At 30.3% G+C, this 19,143-nt stretch overlaps 2 protein-coding genes across 9 annotated transcripts in view; one reads left to right on the top strand and one right to left on the bottom strand.

Moving 5' to 3' along the window:
* Positions 1 to 1,178: 1,178 nt before the first annotated feature.
* Positions 1,179 to 2,736, top strand: LOC139516121 (L-asparaginase 1-like). The gene is made up of 3 exons (XM_071305984.1): positions 1,179 to 1,282; positions 1,824 to 1,983; positions 2,420 to 2,736. Exons 1-3 carry the CDS (start codon positions 1,240 to 1,242, stop codon positions 2,724 to 2,726), a joined length of 510 nt encoding a protein of 169 aa, XP_071162085.1. The 5' UTR covers positions 1,179 to 1,239; the 3' UTR covers positions 2,727 to 2,736.
* A 1,350-nt stretch (positions 2,737 to 4,086) lies between these two features.
* The window catches only part of LOC139516120 (spectrin beta chain-like), a 95,714-nt gene continuing 80,657 nt past the window's right edge, over positions 4,087 to 19,143 (bottom strand). For 4 of the 8 annotated variants that reach the window (XM_071305979.1, XM_071305980.1, XM_071305978.1 and 1 more), the window contains 12 exons: positions 19,033 to 19,131; positions 18,147 to 18,329; positions 17,657 to 17,770; positions 17,000 to 17,011; positions 14,740 to 14,834; positions 13,640 to 14,244; positions 12,803 to 12,991; positions 11,639 to 11,692; positions 8,928 to 9,194; positions 8,582 to 8,635; positions 8,347 to 8,375; positions 4,087 to 6,583 (listed from right to left, as the gene is read on the bottom strand). In XM_071305979.1, coding sequence (XP_071162080.1) covers positions 6,359 to 6,583; positions 8,347 to 8,375; positions 8,582 to 8,635; positions 8,928 to 9,194; positions 11,639 to 11,692; positions 12,803 to 12,991; positions 13,640 to 14,244; positions 14,740 to 14,834; positions 17,000 to 17,011; positions 17,657 to 17,770; positions 18,147 to 18,329; positions 19,033 to 19,131 — 1,926 coding nt within the window. In that variant the 3' untranslated portion in view covers positions 4,087 to 6,358. The remainder of the gene's footprint in view (positions 6,584 to 8,346; positions 8,376 to 8,581; positions 8,636 to 8,927; positions 9,195 to 11,638; positions 11,693 to 12,802; positions 12,992 to 13,639; positions 14,245 to 14,739; positions 14,835 to 16,999; positions 17,012 to 17,656; positions 17,771 to 18,146; positions 18,330 to 19,032; positions 19,132 to 19,143) is intronic. The other 4 variants (XM_071305983.1, XM_071305977.1, XM_071305981.1 and 1 more) reach the window with 3 other exon arrangements.

The raw sequence follows: 19,143 nt of genomic DNA, 5'->3' as shown, positions 1-19,143 counted from the left end.
TAAGATATTTGTCCATGATTTCCAATTTTGGATCGTTAACAACTTTTTACAAATTTATAATACCATTGACGGGCGACAATGTATGTTTCCATAAAAAAGCTTCACAGAAAAAGACGATGATCTAGTATTTTCTTATTTGAAATAAAACTAAGTGTCAAGTACATGAAAATATTTCATATTTATTTTTTTTTTTTGCCAAAAAAAACTAGTGAGGCAGTTGCCTCATTGCCTCAATGGAAGCTACGCCACTGTAAAATATAGATTTATAGTTTTGTTATCCTTGTCATGGTGTACGAGCACGCGAGTTAATATAGGTCTGAATTTAAATCAGATTGTAAATTTAACTAAAGTGACAACTATGCACTCATGAGTGTTAATTTCTAAATGACCAAAGCATTACAAAATAACTGTTCTAGAATCCTGATTTGGGAAGACTTCAAGATCGCATAAACAGTATCTTTGTGAGTACAGAAAGCAATGTTTACTAAAACTTTGTCTTTATTGTTTCTCTTTAGGGAGGGGGAGTTTAAAGATGTAGTACAGACATATTAAATAACAGTAACTAAGTAATATGATTAAAGCATGGAATGAATTAGGTATAGTTACCATGCATGCGGCTTTTGCTCACTTTTCGCAAACTGCGAAATATTTGCTAAATAGCATAACCCTTACTAATAACACGACTTGCCCGTCTTGTGGTACTGCTGCTTTACTGTGTACATCAGCTTTATCATTCCTCGACTGTTTATAATAAAGGTAAAGAAAATTTGTTTTTAGCAACAAGTACCTGTGGTTATCTACTAGATTATATTTCGTTAGTATCGTATCCTAATAAACATATGAGGTTGGGAGATACTTTGAAATAGAGAAAGGATAATTGAAATCCGTGAAGATCAACAAAACCTTGCAGCAGACGTAATACTGGAGTATTTAAGTATTTGATTTTTATAGTTTTGGAAAGGCTGAGTTAATACACGCATAATTTAGCAACTTTTCATGCACATTCTCTGAGACTACTATAACTACTATAGTAGTCTCAGACATTCTATACGTTTTTAAACCATTTTTCCAAAAATTTACATGATTACATGTATTTCCAGACTTGTTAGTGCTACATATATAATATGCCGTTTGATGAGTAAATTTTATCAAAATCCGAAATCCGAAACATCGTACAGTTATGAAAAGAAATATAATAACTTTTCTTATTTTAGTTGTTATCCTGGAGAATCTAGTAAGATGAGCGAAAACAGAAACGGGATTCTTATTATACAAACAGGAGGTAAGTATAAACTTATATTTGAAATGTAGCTGAGGGGCTGATCATATCGCAATAACGACTTTTTATCGGGTTTTTTTTACTAGAGTTTTCGTTCTTCTATATATTTTTTTCAACTTCCTCTGCCTTATCGTTTTAAGGGGTTGTGTGTAAGACCTGTTTGGTCAAGTGTTTATGCTGCTCTCAGCTGTTTTGTTGTATGATTTCTTGTATCCTTTGATTCAAACGCATACTTAACTAGCGACCGAACAGTAGAAAACAGCTCAATGGTTTTATAAACATATTTCCCAGAATACTATTGCAGCTAAACTATTTGTGTGTGTAAGTTTTCTGTATTTATTTCTAAGCCGAACACTAAATGTTGTGAAGCAAGGTTTATTTATTTGATCTATATGATTTAAAAAGGCTAATTAAGACAACTGCCGAAGACAATATACTTCTAAACAATATATCCACCTTTCAAACAAGCCTGTGTTACCTGAGTATACTTTATACACCATAAATTATAGATATCATAAGCTGTAATTAACCCAATCTGTTTCAGGTACCATTGATAAAAGGTATCCCAGGACACATTTAGGATATGCCTTTGAAATAGAAGAACCAGCAGCCCAAAGAATCATTTCCAGAGCAAAAGTTCCGTATTCAGTGCAATTTGTGACTGCTTGCAGGAAAGATAGTCAAGATATTAACCAAGAGGAAAGGTAAATGCATTATGAAGTTATAATTTTGAGTCAATCATTGTACAGTATTGCTTTGTATTATTGTCCTGATTTATTGTTTCCTGAATGTTCTGTGTCAGATTAATCATGTATATTCAAGTTAGTGTGAGGTACTGAATTGATTCACTGATCCCTTAATGTCAGGCAGCAAATATTTCATGCATTTTCATGTTAATTGGTTAATGTTTTTTTGCAAATTTGGTTAAGGTGTTTTTACAAATTTCATTGGCAAATTCTTCATGTATATTTAGGGAGATGTGAGGGAGATTGATTTATTGTTTCCTAAATGTCCAGTGGCAAATACTTCCTTATTGTCGAGGTCGATGTATGCACATGAAATAACAGTTCAAAACAATATCAATATAGTTATACATACCATTTGAATATAAACTTGAATTAAACATTCTCACTATTTCAGGCAGAAAATACTAGATGGTTGTAAACAGTCAATACACAAGAAAATTTTGATCACCCATGGAACAGACACAATGATAGAAACAGGAGCGTTCTTGGCAGAACATCACCTAGATAAAATTGTGGTTCTGACTGGAGCTTTTCTACCTGAGGCCTTTAAAGACAGTGATGCTGATTTTAATGTAGGCTTTGCTATTGGAGCTTTACAGGTTTTGGATAAACCAGGAGTTTTTATAGTCATGAATGGCGAAATTAATGAATGGAATAAAATAACTAGAAATAAAGAAACCTTTCTCTTTACTAATAAATGATAGTCTTCATTGAAGTCTTTGTGTTTCTTTGTTTTGTTAGTTTGAAAATACTTTATTTTTAAGAATAGTGAAGTACCTTAGACACAAATTAGAACACCATAACTCGGAAGTATCCTCTCCACTTGCATTGACTTGCCATAAATATGCAGGACTGCCAGAATGATCACAGATTCAGTAACACTGGAACATGTAAGTCACACCACAAACATTCAAACTTGATCTGTATTTTTTTGGTTATGAGTATTGTGTACATGTTTCAATACATTTAGTTGAGACAGTCTTATTGATTGAGGATGACTTAACCTCCAGTAGCCAGTATTAGATGAATGTTCAAGACCTCCAGTAGCCAGTATTAGATGAATGTTCAAGACCTCCAGTAGCCAGTATTAGATGAATGTTCAAGACCTCCAGTATCCAGTATTAAATGTATGTTCAAGACCTCCAGTAGCCAGTATTAGATGAATGTTCAAGACCTCCAGTAGCCAGTATTAGATGAATGTTCAAGACCTCCAGTAGCCAGTATTAGATGAATGTTTAAGACCTCCAGTAGCCAGTATTAGATGAATGTTTAAGACCCCCAGTAGCCAGTATTAGATGAATGTTCAAGACCTTTAGTAGCCAGTATTAGATGAATGTTCAAGACAATATCTTACATGATAATGTAATATGAAGATGCTAATATGAAGATGCTAATTTTTGTACAAGTCTGACATACTAAGCTGGATGTTTTAAATGAGATAGATAAAAAGATAACAGTCTGCAGGAGCATATTACTCTAACCAGACACAGACACATAATTAATTCAAACTCAGAGCTGACCACACATTGCTCTAACTCATAAATGCTGAGTGGTTGGCCAAGAAACTGCAAATAATAGTTGTTTTTAAAGTCTTTCCTTCATCAATGGGTAATGCAACATTAGTCAAAAGAGCTATGGCAACATCAAAGAAAAGGAACAAACAACATTTATAGAAATTGGAAAATCTAGCTTTTGTTACCTTCAAAAGGCTGTGGAAGTTAAGCTCGGAAACATGTCATTTGTTTTCAAACATCTACTTGTCTGATACAGTCAGGATTCTACTTCGTCAAAATTATCTCCCCATTACGCCAGTTCATTTTCAAACAATCGTAAAAATGTAGGGATGACGTGCTGCCAATTTTGCTCTTGAAAACCGATAAATTTATCCACATAGCACCATTACGATCCTTAAATGTCAGTTGTATTTTAAAAGACAAATGTATCTACTAGCTAATGAGCATCAGTTAACAATCTTATCTGCATTAGTTCGACTTAAAACTATTGTCTGATCGGTTGTCAGGTGGCTAAATCTATTCGACTTAAGAACTAAAAACACATAACTATTTTTATATCAATTTATTTATTTTATTTTTTTCCTCATGAAAAAATTATATTTACCAGCATATATATATATATGAACAAATACTGATGATATGTTAAACCTTGTACAATGTATTTGGCATCTGTTAAATAAGCATATATTTTGTACACATCTATAAATAGCCTAATCACAACCTTTCTCTGTGTATACTATAAAGAAACTACTTTTGCCAAGCAGGTGCAAAAATAGGTGAATAATTTCAAACAGGATGTCACCTGGTTTTCTGCTACCGCTGCAGCAGAATTCAGATGACTAAATAAACAAGATAATGAATTGAAAGAATACCCACTTTGTGCTACCACCTAACAATAGCTGGAATTCCTATATAATGTCAAAACAGCTATATCTTTATTAATACATGAGTATTGCAATATTGTGTAATTTCAAAGTAAGGAGTTTAGAAAGAGATATATAAGATTTCAAAAGTATTAAATTCAAATCTACAGAAAGTCTTAAGACTTTAAGCTTAATTGAAATGGCTAATTATGCCACTCTTAACCTCAGAAATTAAATTGTCTGGTCCCTCAGCAGTAGTGTTGACACTCTGCTTTGAATTTTTAAATTCTTTGATAATGAATTTTTAGACATTTTCAATGCTATCAAAAGATTCTGCTAGAATTTTTACACAAAAAGCTTTCAAGAAAGGAGTATTTATTTGAACATCAGATCTTTTCACACTAAAAATAAACAAAGCTGGTCCCTTGCACAAAATACAATAGAAACTGAACTGGTCCCGTAGTTTGCATATATATTTATAAAGTTTATAAAAAAATCTATATATAAACATTAACTATCTAAACAAAATAGAAATATAAAAAATATACAGTAACAGTTAATATTGCATAAAACAACAAATTTATTACTTTGCTAGCTAAAGCACTTGGTCCATAAGTTACACATACCTATATTTATATGCATATTTCAGAGCACTTCTATATATATACTATCATAATTCATACATACATTTACATGAACTAACTAGCGTTAAATGAAACCTTGCATACATGCATTGATATGCATAAATTGGGCACAAATTTGGAAGTGATCCATATTGATAAGAAATATTTCAGAACATTATGATATCATCCTATAATAATAAAACATTAATTCGGAAAAAGTTGAATATAAATTTCAATTCTCTTTTCAACACATCTGGTTATTTTAAATTTTAATGGGGACGTAGCTATGAATATTTCTACGACCATATCCTTTACAGAAATGCAAATTTCTTTCTTGTTAAAAGATTAATGAATATTCATGACATCACCTTCTAAATAAATGGTGCAATATGATTGGTCAGATTACAACTATGCATAGTCATGGAATTCTGACAGTGAGACAAAACAAACAATATTAACAATTATAAATTGTGTCTTAATATAGTACAACAGCTATCACATTTGTTGTTTTCAACATTTTTGTGCATATTGGAAAGAAACTTCTTTCTTTACAGACTCAAACTTGAATCATATATTTAACAATATAACTGTTTCATACATAAACAACTAACAGAATTTTTAACAAATTTTAGAAATTTGAAGAACAACTTGTAACTGTTATGCCCTGAATTGTAATTGAGATCATATCATATTTGTAGAATTTGAAAATTATTAACAATAATATTTTTTTGTGACTTTTTGGGGCACAAAAAATATTTGAAAGTTTTAACCTATATATAATAATAATATAATGGTTATCATTTAAACAAAATTATTTCCGCTGAATTATGTCCATACATGGAATGAAATAAGTGATGAAATACTGATTAGATGTAAGAAATCTATTTATATGAAAGTTAGCGAAAAATGTATGGAATGACACACTAGTTTGAAAGCCAAACTTTTACCCTTCAAAAATGAAATAAACACATTATTTTATTAAGTAAATCTATAAATGAGTGGCTTTTTTTATAAATCCTGGAAGTTATTTTTAACCATACAAAGTTCAACCCTGTGAATGATGAAAACAACCAAATACTATAAATATTTTGAACAGTAACGTAACCGTAATAGTCGATCTGTATTATAAGTCATTTACAAAAATAACCAATAGGTCTTCTTAACCATTTAAACAGCCACTATGAATTCTAAGCCATTTCAACATCTAACAAGTATTGTTAGCCATTTAATAGCCTTTGTGAATTTCAAGCCATTTAAATACCCATAATGCATTTGAAGCCACTACATTTTTTTCTAAATGAATTTATGGAAGACAATTGTTGCTATAATGTTTCTATAATGTTGCATCTGGTCTTCTATCTTTATGTTTTTTGTCCTTTTTATGTTCTTTGTGTTCCTTGTGTTCTTCAGTGTGATCTTTGTCTTTCTTCTTTTTCAGAAAGCCGAACATGCTTCTATGTTTCTTTTCCTTCTCGTTCAAATGATCATGATCCTCTGTAGGATGAATGTTTGGTTCAGAAAACGGACGTTCTGCCCGTGGCGAAGACTTCTGTCGAAACTAAAATTATATTGAAACCATTAAATTAAACCTTGATTTTGATATCCATGGTGCATTGAATCAAATTACAAATTTTTACAAGTTATCAACTTATCAGAAAACAGGTAAATAAAGGGATGACTAAGAAATCACTACAAGGCGTAAAAAAAAAACATAGCTTACAAAAAAATCATGATTCAAACCAACAAATAAGAAAACCTGAAATAAGGTTTTTGAATTAATAAGATACAGGTCAAGTTTTCTAAGACATATCAACTTAAAAATCGAAGAAATAGCAAAGACAAATCTACTTTTTTTAGGCCAATTTTTTCTCATTGTTTTCAAAATTTTGAAAAAAAATATTTGCTGATGAAATTAAAAATGATATTTTCAATAAAATAAGTACCAAATAAAAGCAGCATGCATTTCCTCATCAAGGACAAAATGGTTAGGTAACAAAATAAATAGGATTTGTTAAAAATGCAAACAATATTTATATCTTTTAGTAACCCTATAAGTTCTTAAAAACATAGTTTAAAATGAAATAAAATAGCTTTGGTATGGTATGTTTAATCTAAAATAAAATAACGACGAAATGGTTTAATGGTTAAATCTGAAATAAAATAGTGTTGAAATGGTTTAATGGTTTAATCTGAAATAAAATAGTTCTGGATTTAAGAGTATTTTTGAAATCCTTTCACCTTTGAAACTTTCAATTTCACTTACCAAAAACCTTTGAAGTTTTGACCACTACAATAATATTTATTCATCTTTAATTTTGCTTTTATTTAGAAATCCATGTCAAAATATCTGCTTTTTTTTTTATATAAGTTAATCATTTTGTTTATTTTTAATAAAGTCTAATCTAATTTTAAACAGATCTTTTTCATTCTATATGTCAGGAATGTAATTTTGAATTAAAAAAAGATAAACAATATCAAATCTCCAAAGCCCACACACTGATAAATTTTTTGTTACGTTAATTAATTTTGCAAAAAGCTTATGTACAGAAACATTTTGGTAAGAATTATGTTAAGAAACATTTTGTTTTACAGCCAATTTCATTAAGTGTGTAGGCAAAGGTAATATCTGTGGTTAGCTTGCTTGTAAGCTGAGCCGTGAAGTCATTATTAGGTCAGGTTTACTACCCTCGTTTCAAAGTAGCCTAATCAAACAGACAGCTAGATTGGTTATCTGTTGATCTAGTTTAATTTTAAAGGAGGGTAATTTACCTAACCTAATAATGAATTCACGGTTCAGCTAGCAAGCAAGCTAACCAAAGATGTTACCTTTGCCTACACACTCAATGAAATCAGCTGTAAAAGAAAACTTCACACTTCAGTCAGATCAAAAACAAAAACTATATTAAATCAAATGAATTCAATTCTTATCTGACCTTATATATCCTGTAAATAATTTATAATTTGTTAAAATTAAAATCTAAATAAATATAACAAGAATGTGTCCATAGAACACGGATGCCACATCAGCACCTATCATTTTTTATGTTCAGTAGACCCTGAAAATGGGGTTAAATCTCTAATTTGGCATTAAAATAAGTAAGATCATATCATAAAGAATATGTTTACCGCGTACTTAGTTTCAAGTTGATTGGACTTCAACTTCATAAAAAACTACCTGACCAAAAAATTTAACCTGAAGCGGGACAGTTTTGTGTATTTACATGATCTTTCATTCTGTCAATAGCTGTGCTGACAATGTCTTGTTCCATGGGAAGTTCCACTTTTTTAATAAAAAAAACATATTTAATTAATTGGACTTACTTTCACAGAATCTTCTTCTTGCTGATGATCTGAAATGGAAAATAGTATATTTCAAAAAATAATTTGATGGTTAAAAGCATATACAATAAGTACAAAACATATCAAAAAATAAACCACACAAGTCAATGGATATTTGTTATGTTGAATTGCCTCATTGAAATATCATCTACTTCTATTATTCATCATATATCACTGAAAAATATTGCATCTACAGTAGAATATAATAACAACTCACCATCTCCATTAACTCTGTCTAATTCTGGAAGAGCTGTCACATGGTCATCACCCTCTGAAATATACAATCAATGCATTATTATAGATATTAAGAATTTCTGCAATAGTAATTGACCGCGCAAGTCAGTATATATGATTTAATCTGCACTGCTCAGGTGACCCTTATAGTCAAATGCAATAATAACAAATGAAGTTATATTGTAATTTTTTTTTCAATTAAAACATAGATTACGAGTGGTTGTGGTTTTATTTTAGATGTAATTAGATCAATAGAATAATGTAAAAATTATTAAACACATGATTTTGAACTGGTTTTTGACTTTTAAAATTAAAATGAAACAAATTACCTGATCCTTGACTATGTCCACTAACATTACGTGGACGTGGTGAGGGGCGGGGACTTTCTTTAGAATTCCTAGGTGAAGGTCGTGGACTTTCTTTTGAAAATTGTGGTGACTCTGATCCTACTTGGGACATTTGATTTAGTCTGTCCATATCTTCCTCCTTAATTTCTGTTGATTCTCTGTGGGAAGTTAAAGGAGAAATACTACGAGCTCGCCCTTCTGGACTAACTGACCGATCACCTGGCACCTGGTGCTCATCTGGGACTTGAGCTGTTAGAAAATAGATGAATAATATTATTTATAAAGTTTTATTTCAAAATGAAGATAAATAAGTTTATACAAAGAGAGTACATCATTGTTTTCAAATTTTGTAAAATAAACAAAAACATCATGCAGTCTACCGACCAATGCAAAGTGTCTGTATTAACATGTGATGTTAGGTTCTAAGGCATGCCACATTAATTTTCAGTGTTAACATCCTTCATGCAAAAAATAAGAATACTGATAACCTAAAAAGTCATATTTCAGCCAAGACTTCTAGCATACACAAAATATTCTTAAAAATTATCAATTCTTTTGAGATCTTTTACGAGAGTGATCTAAAAACTGAGAAAGATTGAACCTAATACATGTCTTGCTCTGGTAAAACTTGGGAAATACCATCATATTCAAGTTGAAGTTTCATCACTTTCCTGAACATTTGTACATGGTCTTTGTCGTAATTTTTAACGATGAAAAGTTTAAGAAGTAATGCTTTGTCAATACAACGGTGCAAAACAAAAATAATAATAAAAAGCCTCCACAAATATTTTCTGTTAATTCTTTCTTAAATGTAATAAACATTTTGTTTCTGCTTATGTTAAATATTTAGTTTACAAATAAAATCAATCCTCACCAGTCTAAGAAGATAGAAGGTTAAATTCGAACCCATACAAAAAATGGTAAGGATGGTTAAATTCTTGGTTACCAATTTAATCTAAAAACCCAGTTAAAAAATCAAAGGAGGATTAAATTTTTAGTCTACAAGTTAAATCTAAGACCAAAAATAAACACACATTAGAATGGTTAAATTCTTAGTTCATAAGTTAATTCTAATCAAAATACCATCTAAAGAGTTCTATTACGTGGTATGATAGAAAAGTTCCCAAATAAAATAAATAAAATCTTGTTTCTGTGTTCTGGTTATAAATAATTTCTGCTAAAATCTCATTTTTAATCCAGCACCACATTTAATGTTAGTACCAAATCACCAAAGTACTTTACTTTTAGTCAAGTTTAATCAATTCCAAAAATAAATTGCTTTGACAAAACAAAAAAAACCCCAAAAAGTCTGTAAACTAATAATTTCATTACAATCCACTTCACTCTACATAGAGTGATAACCGGATGAAGAAAATTCTCTTCTCCCCTTAATTAAAGTTCTAGTTCCCTTATTATTTTTTTTAAGAAAAATCTTACACTAATGATCAAGTAAGACAACAGCAAAAAAACTTTGTATTTGACCAATTGAAAGTTTATTCTTTACAGCAAATGTTAAATAATTATTTAAAGATTAAAAAATATCATTTTAACATTTTTAAAGCAAATGAATTTACAACAGACAAATTCCATAACAAACAGAGTATTCAACTTTGCTCATAAACAAATTTGGAAGAGTTTTGAGTAAGCAAAAGTTTCAATATCTCTGCCTTTAGAATGTCTCTTGCTATGGCTTATTTTACCGTTGTAACTCAAATATTCAAATTATGGCAATGAATATAAATTTATGGGAAAATTTATCAATTGTTGATTAAATAAAATATTTCTTTCTTGGGGGAAAATTGAATAAAAGTTATAAAGCAATGCCAAAATTAAATACATCATACTTAGGGGAAACTTGAATAAATAAAATTTATAAATCAATGGAAAAATATAATAAATAAAAAGTATCATTCATTGGCGAAAAAAAATAATTTGATAAAAATTTATAATATTATAATAAACCAATTGTTCAAGACGTTTCGGCCATTGGCCTTCTTCAGTTGTTTATTATTCCTCTAAACTACATGGCTGCCATTCTTTTCCATGTAGTTTAGAGGAATAATAAACAACTGAAGAAGGCCAATGGCGAAACGTCTTGAACAATTGGTTTATTTATACAATTATAAAAGATATGTTCCCTATTGGAATTTTGAAAACAAGGAAAAATTTATAAAACAATGCAAAAATAAAGCTGCATATGCTATTATAGAACCAATTGCAAAATGCTAGTGATTTTTTTTTCTCTGTCATGAGCAGATAGCAAGTCTAATTTCTACTAAACTAAATTCTATGTTACCATTAGAATAAAATCTAATAATAGCAAATTAAACAACATCAAACCACAGAATAAGGATGTTACAAGCTGTAAAACAAATCGCCATGGTGATTTGTGCCAGATAAGCTGATGCGCATGATCAAACCAGTCCTGAGTAGCCAAATTGGTGGCTAAGGGGAGGTAATTTGGGAATATTTTAAACCACAAATATACAAAAGTGAAGTTTACGTCAGGGTGTCACAAGGTAAGGTTCAATTTAAAGACATCAATTTAAGTGCTGAAAAAAATAACATAAAACAAATGGTAAACGAAAAAACTACTTTTGAAACATGCGTCTACGTTTTACGTGTGCGATTTGGCTACTCAGATCAAACAAACGTAAGTGAAGCAAAAAAGTGTTAAAACAACTATTGGTCACCTCCGCTATCCTCATCTGTCGTACTAAAAAAGTCTGCATGTACTGGGGTACCAGCTGAAATCAACGCAATATTATAATGTACAATCATATGCTAAATATACCATGCAAAATATCGTAAAACATTCGAAAAGCACAAGCAATATTCTCAGCAAGTATGCTTAATAACGACAAACTAATTATATCATTCAAATACTATCACAAATCATGCATATAAATTTAAACTAAGGACATACATATATTGAACTATACATGGAATTCATAGTCAAATCTCATGAAATTGGGAATGATACCATTTAGTCTAAAATTACTTTCAAAAAAATCTTAAGTTCCAAGGTTTATTTTTTCTCTTTATACGATTATTCACAAACAAGAACAAATGCATTTGCCTAGCAGAAAAATCAAAATATGTCAGGCAAATAAAATTACAAATAATAACTGAAAAATTTCATAATTCAAAACTTTTGACAGAACGAGGTAAGACTCCAGAATTATTACATTAACAAACATTTTCAGGTTATAACAGATTGTGAACTTCAAAAGCCAAACATTCAACTTTGGGAAATCATCATGTATGTATGTTAGGTAGTAAAAATATTAATGTAAGTTAAACATTTAAGAAAGGGAACCTCTCAGAATGTATAAACATGATTTGGTTGAGAAATTATTTTAAATCTACTTTGTAAGTATTCAACCTGTACAACTATAATGCCAGCTATTGACGAAGAAATGTTATTGTTAGGAGTCATTTCAGGTCATTTTCATTGGTCAAGTAAAAATTGATTTTTTCATTTTATGATTTTTATAAAGAAAATTTATGTTTCATTGAACAAAATCTTTTAAAAGTTAACCTTTACTATTGAAAACCATTTTTTGATGTGTATCGAACAACAAACTTTTTTGGCATGGTTAAGAGAGGAAGTTTTTTGGTGTAAAATCTACAGGTGATTAAAGGCTACCTTTTATAGACCTCGATTCGACATATACAATTTGAAATGATGTCATGATAGCCTAAAAAGCATGAAATTTCAAGATACTCATCATTACTTGTAATAAATTTCTGGCATTACAGTTGTGATCAGTGGTTTTTAGATTATTATTGTAATGTGAAATGTTAGCCGGTGTTTGGTATATATAAATCATGCATATATATTGAGCCGGATATACCTGCTTGGTGGCAGATTAAGGCAATCCATGCATTCATCTCTTCATGGTTGCTGGCTTCAAACAAAAATTCTGATCCATCTTTAAGACGAAGACGGAAGACATTTTTCTTTTTCGTATAATCCATGGCAGCTTCACAAAATGCTTCATGTAAGAACAGACATGGTGCTACTGGTGTTTTCTCTAAGTAAGCTTTTAAAAAAGTAGATATTGTTCATATATTTATGAAACATGAGCGTTGATAATATTATACACAAATATCTTAACAATTTTGCATTGGAAGATGTATGAATGTGTTGTCATAATGTTTCATTGCCCCCACTTTATATTTGTTTGAATAACTTATTTGTATGTTTTTCTATAACTTTCCTTAGAGTATAAAACTCTGTTCACTTTCAAAGATAGTATGATTTTCAATTGCAACTGGCAACTCTTATAGTTAGATTGAAAGAATGTATCAAACCAATTGCTCCTAACAACATACATAGACAGTATATTACCCAGACCCTCCAATAGTAAGAGGTTTGTGGAAGAAAATCATATTTTTTTCTATTGCTACTGGTAATCTAAAATAAAATAACACGCCAAAATTTTTTCAATTGCAACTGGCAACTGGAAACTCTTATAGTTAGATTGAAAGAATGTCTCAAACCAATTGCTACTAACAACATAATACAAAGACAGTATATCACCCAGACCCTCCAATAGTAAGAGGTTTGTGGAAGAAAATTGTATTTTTTTCTATTGCTACTGGTAATCTAAAATAAAATAACACGCCAAAATTTACATTCTGCATAGAAAAAATTTGCTTAAAAAGACTAACAACAGAACTTCACATACCTTCTCGATCTTTGAAGAAGGCCATGACTTGACCGAAAACTGCTGTATAAAGATTCTTCCATGATCGTATTGCAGCACGTTTACCACCACTTTGATGTTCTTGCTTTCTGTCCAACATACCCTCATATTGTGCTTGAGGTAAATTTTCCGGTAATTTAAATTTATCCTTGAAACTTCTTGTTCTTCTTCTAATATTAAAACTAGGAGTCCGTTTTTTCTTTTCTTTAGATTCGTCTTTAAGAGATTCAACATGTTTATTAGACTTAGGACTAACAGGGGGAGATAATTTCTCCTTTTTAGTTAAGTTTGTACCGGCAGATTCAACTTCAACATGTGTCCAACTTTCAGGCGGCGGAGCCTCTGGAAGATGAGGTGCTGAAAATTCCTGGTCTTCCTCATCAGGAACAATAACTCCTTCACCCTCTTTGAAACCTAACGCTTTCTGAAGAACTAGGGGCGGGGGAGAAGTTGTTCTTTCCCCTGCAGGATTTTTAAAACTAATTGCACGTCTTATTTCAATTCTCTTATCATCCTTTTTATTTGATTTGATACTATGAGATCGTCCAATCAAATTTTTCACAGTACTAACATCTAATTTGTCGTCCCTGTAAGAAGAAAGGAGTGGATAAATAAGATGCATTGAAAATGAAAAAAAATAAAATTTCAGATTTTCAGTATATATTCACAGTTACAATTTTCAAATATGCATAGCATGCCCGTTGTTCAGTGGTTGTCGTTTGTTGGTATGGTTCAAAGGTGTTTTCTTGTGTCTTATTATATATATAGATCAGACAGTTGGTTTTCTTGTTTGAATTGTTTTACACTAGTTATTGTTGGATCCTACATAGGTAGCTGTTCTGTGTGAGCCAAGCCTCTGTGTTGAAGGCTGTGCTTTGACCTATATTTGTAAACTTTTTATACATTGAGGATTGGATGGAGAGTTGTCTCATTGGCACTCATACACTATCTTATTCATAAAGAGATATTTATAACTCTATTAGATGTACTTCTTTTAGCTGTTTCAAAGCCAGTAAGGTGATTTAGCACAAATATTACAAAGAACTATTATCAAAATATAAAAAGATCAACCATATACATACTTATCGTCATCACTTTCAGAAGAATCAGTTGTTCCTTTTTGTTTCCGTAACAAAACTTCCCTTGCTTTCCTTTGTTCTTCCTCTCTATTTCTCTCCTGTTTAAAAAAAAATACACAAATGAGGTTTAAAAATTTCCAATATAAATAACTGGGAAGTTAGATTAGTCTACATATGTACTATAAGAAAGCCTGCAGCTGCAGTAATGTATCAAGTCTGTTTTCATATGTCATTACAAATGGTAGAGATATTTGATAAGTGATAACTTGCTACTGTTTGTTTCTTCAAATTGGTTAATGTAAAAATTATTTCCTCTTTTTACTGAAAACTTGTTTGTATTCCAAATTTCCTCTCGTTACTGAAAACTTGTTTGTATTCCAAGTCTAATGAACTCTTTTCTTGTCTGTTTATAAAGTCTACAAAAATTTATTAAGTACTGTATGATCATTCTTTGATGACACTCAAAAGAATTATATTATTAGATTCTTTATAGTTCCTTTGCAAGTCTGAACTAAGCATTGATTAAAGGCACCTGTTTTCTTGAAAGAGAGAAAGAACTCCAAGAAGCATTGCATATGATATTTTCCCTGTTAACCGCAGGGTAAAGACACACAAGAATGGCTGCAGATATGATAAACTGATTACATAAGTAAACTTTATTGCACACATTTTTATAACTTATTTTCTTGCAGAGATTCTATTCAGATTTGTTACATGAGCTATTTTTAGAAACTGATTGCTGTTGATTTTCAAAGTTTTTCATGCAGAAGTCATATAAACAGAGGTTTGTTTGTTTAATTTGAGCAATTTTGACTTTCATGCAGTTACTTTTAAAATGGATTCTGCAACGATCTTAGAACAATGAATCTCTGCAAGTAACAGTTTCACAGATAAAAAGCCTTTGCCATAATGGCTCATGATATGATATAAATCAATTAAGTAAGCCCATAATTTTAGATCTGCTTCAAAGCAAACTGTTCATCTTAGTAATGTGGTACAGTAAGCATTTCATATCAATGAATACTGTGGATTCGTCATTATTCCTGGGATAACAATTTCTATGGATTTTGATTCAGTTAAGATAAACCATAAATTCAAATTATCAACAAAGGAAAAGAAATTATACACCTATATGTAGACTTCGCACGGTGACCTATAGTTGTTAATGTCTGTGTCATTTTGGTCTTTTGTGGATAGTTGTCTCATTGGCAATCAAACCACATCTTCTTTTTTATATTTGGTAAATCAAAAAAATACTGTATCCAAGAAAAAAAATACATGAATCCACAGTAAAATGAAATTATCTTGATGGATCTTTGTCCCAGTTAAAAACATCTCTCTCTTACTCAACATGTTCTCAGGCAATGTTCAAGGTTAACAAAAATATATATTTCCTTCAAGAACTCTCTAACTATTATGCATATCTGATTGTATTCAAAAACATATACCAAATGTATGTTTCTATTCTACTCCTTTTGATTACTATATGGCATAAAGATTTAATTTAGCCTTCACCTCTCCGTCCTGATAAAAATATTATCTACATTTTAATTGTACAATACCATTAAAAGGAAGTGTCTAACAGACATCAGTGAATAATAGAACTAAACAAAATTGTGTCTAACAAGATAATACAGCATGCAAAATTAAAATTACAAAAACTAAATTAACAAACAACAACAGAAATAGATTAATTTGGATGTTTACTCAAAATAAATCTAGCAAGAAAATTGATCCGAAAATGGACTGGTTTGTCACAAATGTGCAACAATCTATGCACTTATTTTTTTTTCTTATTTTTTAAGAAATGGGCTACTGCATTGTAAACCAATTAGAAATTTCTTTAGATAAATGTAACTTTCAACTAAAATACAAAGGAATACTTCAAAATATATAAAATCTTCCTTGGTTTATAAATTATGTCAAACATAAGCTTTAAACTATTTGATTTAGATTAAAGAAACACTATCTCTCTAGTTCAAACATGCAATAAGTAAACAATCATTAAAAATGCTAGTATAAAACAATATAACAGTTATATTTTCATTCAGAAATAATACAACAAAATTTGGCATTCACACAAGAGACACAATTTTGCTTAGTCTAATAACATTTCTACTAAACATAAAAGGGAAACACTTCTAAACAATGAACACATGAATCATAAGACAAACAAAATGGTGATGTGATGATAGAGGTTTAAAAAGCAGTGGCACTAGCAAACAAAAAAATAATTCTATATAAGCAATGAAATCGAACATACTGATCTCTGAATCTGTAAAACAAAAATATTCATGTTAACAAATATGCAGGTGCACTCTATTAGCACCTAGGAAAAACATGTAGGTGCACTCTGTTGGCACCTAGGAAAATAGAGGCGCATTCCATAAGCAAGTATCAAAATATGGCAATGTACTCTATTACCACCCAAGTAAAAATATGTAGGTGCACTCTATTAGCACCTTAATTTAAAGCTGTGCATCAATCAGCTAGATTTGGAGATTCTCATCTAAAAATGTCACTACAATATAAAGCTTCAATTGCGGACTTTCTAACGCTTTGTAAAAGCAGTGAGCAGGTACTGGTGTTGTAACATTTTAGATAAATATCACATTGAAGCAAAACATTTCAACTATTGAGCCAATATGCTAATCTTAAAAGCATGGGATTATCATCATTAAACCAAAGAGTATAGGATAAGCTATAATTCTAAAAGGGTAGGGTGCAAGGATCTAAAAACATTGAAATATTTGATGTAAATGGATGTGGTTGCTGTTGTGGTAATACATGTATTTGGAATCTATATATTAATAATATCTATGTTAAGTTTAGGTGACTTTAAAAACATCCTTCATATAAGGCTAAATGTTTATCTATAGAAATGTCTAAAATTTATCAAATTAATATAAACTAAACAAACCTCAAGAATTCTCTGTTGCTCTCGTTTTCTAATTTCTTCTAGTCTTTCAATTTCTTTCGTTGCCTTTTCTTTCTGTTTTTGTAGTTCTTTTTGGTCTAACAAAGACTGTTCAAGCTGAAATAATAAATTTCATTGTGTAACTTACATATTCAACTTAAACAATTTTATTCTGAATGGCAATATAGCTTGGGAAATAAAGTAATATCCATTAAACTGAACATCATGTAAATAAATGTGGAAAATCTTTATCTAGATATATTTAATTTTGCCACAACTACCCCCTACCCAAGATAAATGTGAAAATCGAAGAGGATTCTTATAGTCACAAACAATATTTCATATGTTAATATTTTAAAACTATAAGATTTGAATTCAATTTCTATAACTTTTCTCAGACAAATGATATTTTAAATGGACATATGTTAATTTTTTTATTAAATTTGTATCAATTACCTCACATGTAAAATATTTCAATTTTGTTTTCACTTACCTCAGTTCTACGAATGATAGATTTAAATTTATCATCCTGAGCGTCCACAGTTTTCTCAAAATCATCCTGCCTCCTCAGTAGTTCCTCTACCCCTGGGATACTCTCTCCAAACTGTTTCTCCTTCATACCTGGTTCTCTGATGTTTATCCAGGCTTCCAGAGATTCCATCTCATGTTTCAGTTGCTAAAATATACACATATATATAAAATAGTTACATCCTTTACTACAATCTGAGATAAAGTTATAATTCCCCATCTTGTTATTTTATTACCAATCTAATGATTTGTAGATATCACATAAAGCATTGTAATTTATGCTACATGTCAATGTAGCTGAATGGATGTCTTATATTTGCCACTGGACATTAAGCAACTAGCAAACATCTTCTCATTAAGGTTTAAATGTATTACCAATTCAAAATGTAAGTTCTGAATGATTATATCCCTTTTAGTTAAAAAACAAACTTGCATGAGGACCATAAAATTTAATGTTTAAGGATGTTTGCTACTCTGTTTAAAAATAACAAGCTTTTTAAAAGACTGTTATGAATTGATAGTATATAAATAAAGAAAAAAGAAAAGCAGAAAAAAATGGAGTGCTTGTTATCGAGATATAAGCCATAGAAAATTTGGCGGGAAATAATTATCTCTAGATTTTTCATACATTTAACATTGACACCTTTTTTGGTTCAAAAACTATGAAAAAATAACAAGGATTTTATAAGATTTTGAAATATGGCTTTTTGAACTTTATGTAACAAAATTATGAATTGAAAAGTAGGGGTTAATGGGAAAAAAATTTGAATGGCAATACATGGATAAAACCAGAGGATTCCGAAAATCTGGCAAAAATTAAAAAAGTAGAGGAGCAAACATCCTTAACATACCTGTGCCTCCAGTATATGTTCACACAATACTCTGTAGGTCTCATACGTTGAATGAAGTGTATTCCACGCATCATTCAAGTCATTCACTTTTTCTTGGATCTACAAATAAAA

Source organism: Mytilus edulis, chromosome 3 (genome assembly GCF_963676685.1).
Source record: "Mytilus edulis chromosome 3, xbMytEdul2.2, whole genome shotgun sequence".
NCBI classification, from domain to species: Eukaryota; Metazoa; Mollusca; class Bivalvia; order Mytilida; family Mytilidae; genus Mytilus; species Mytilus edulis.
Note: the sequence above shows the minus strand (reverse complement) of the source record. Positions and strands in the feature narration are given on the sequence as shown.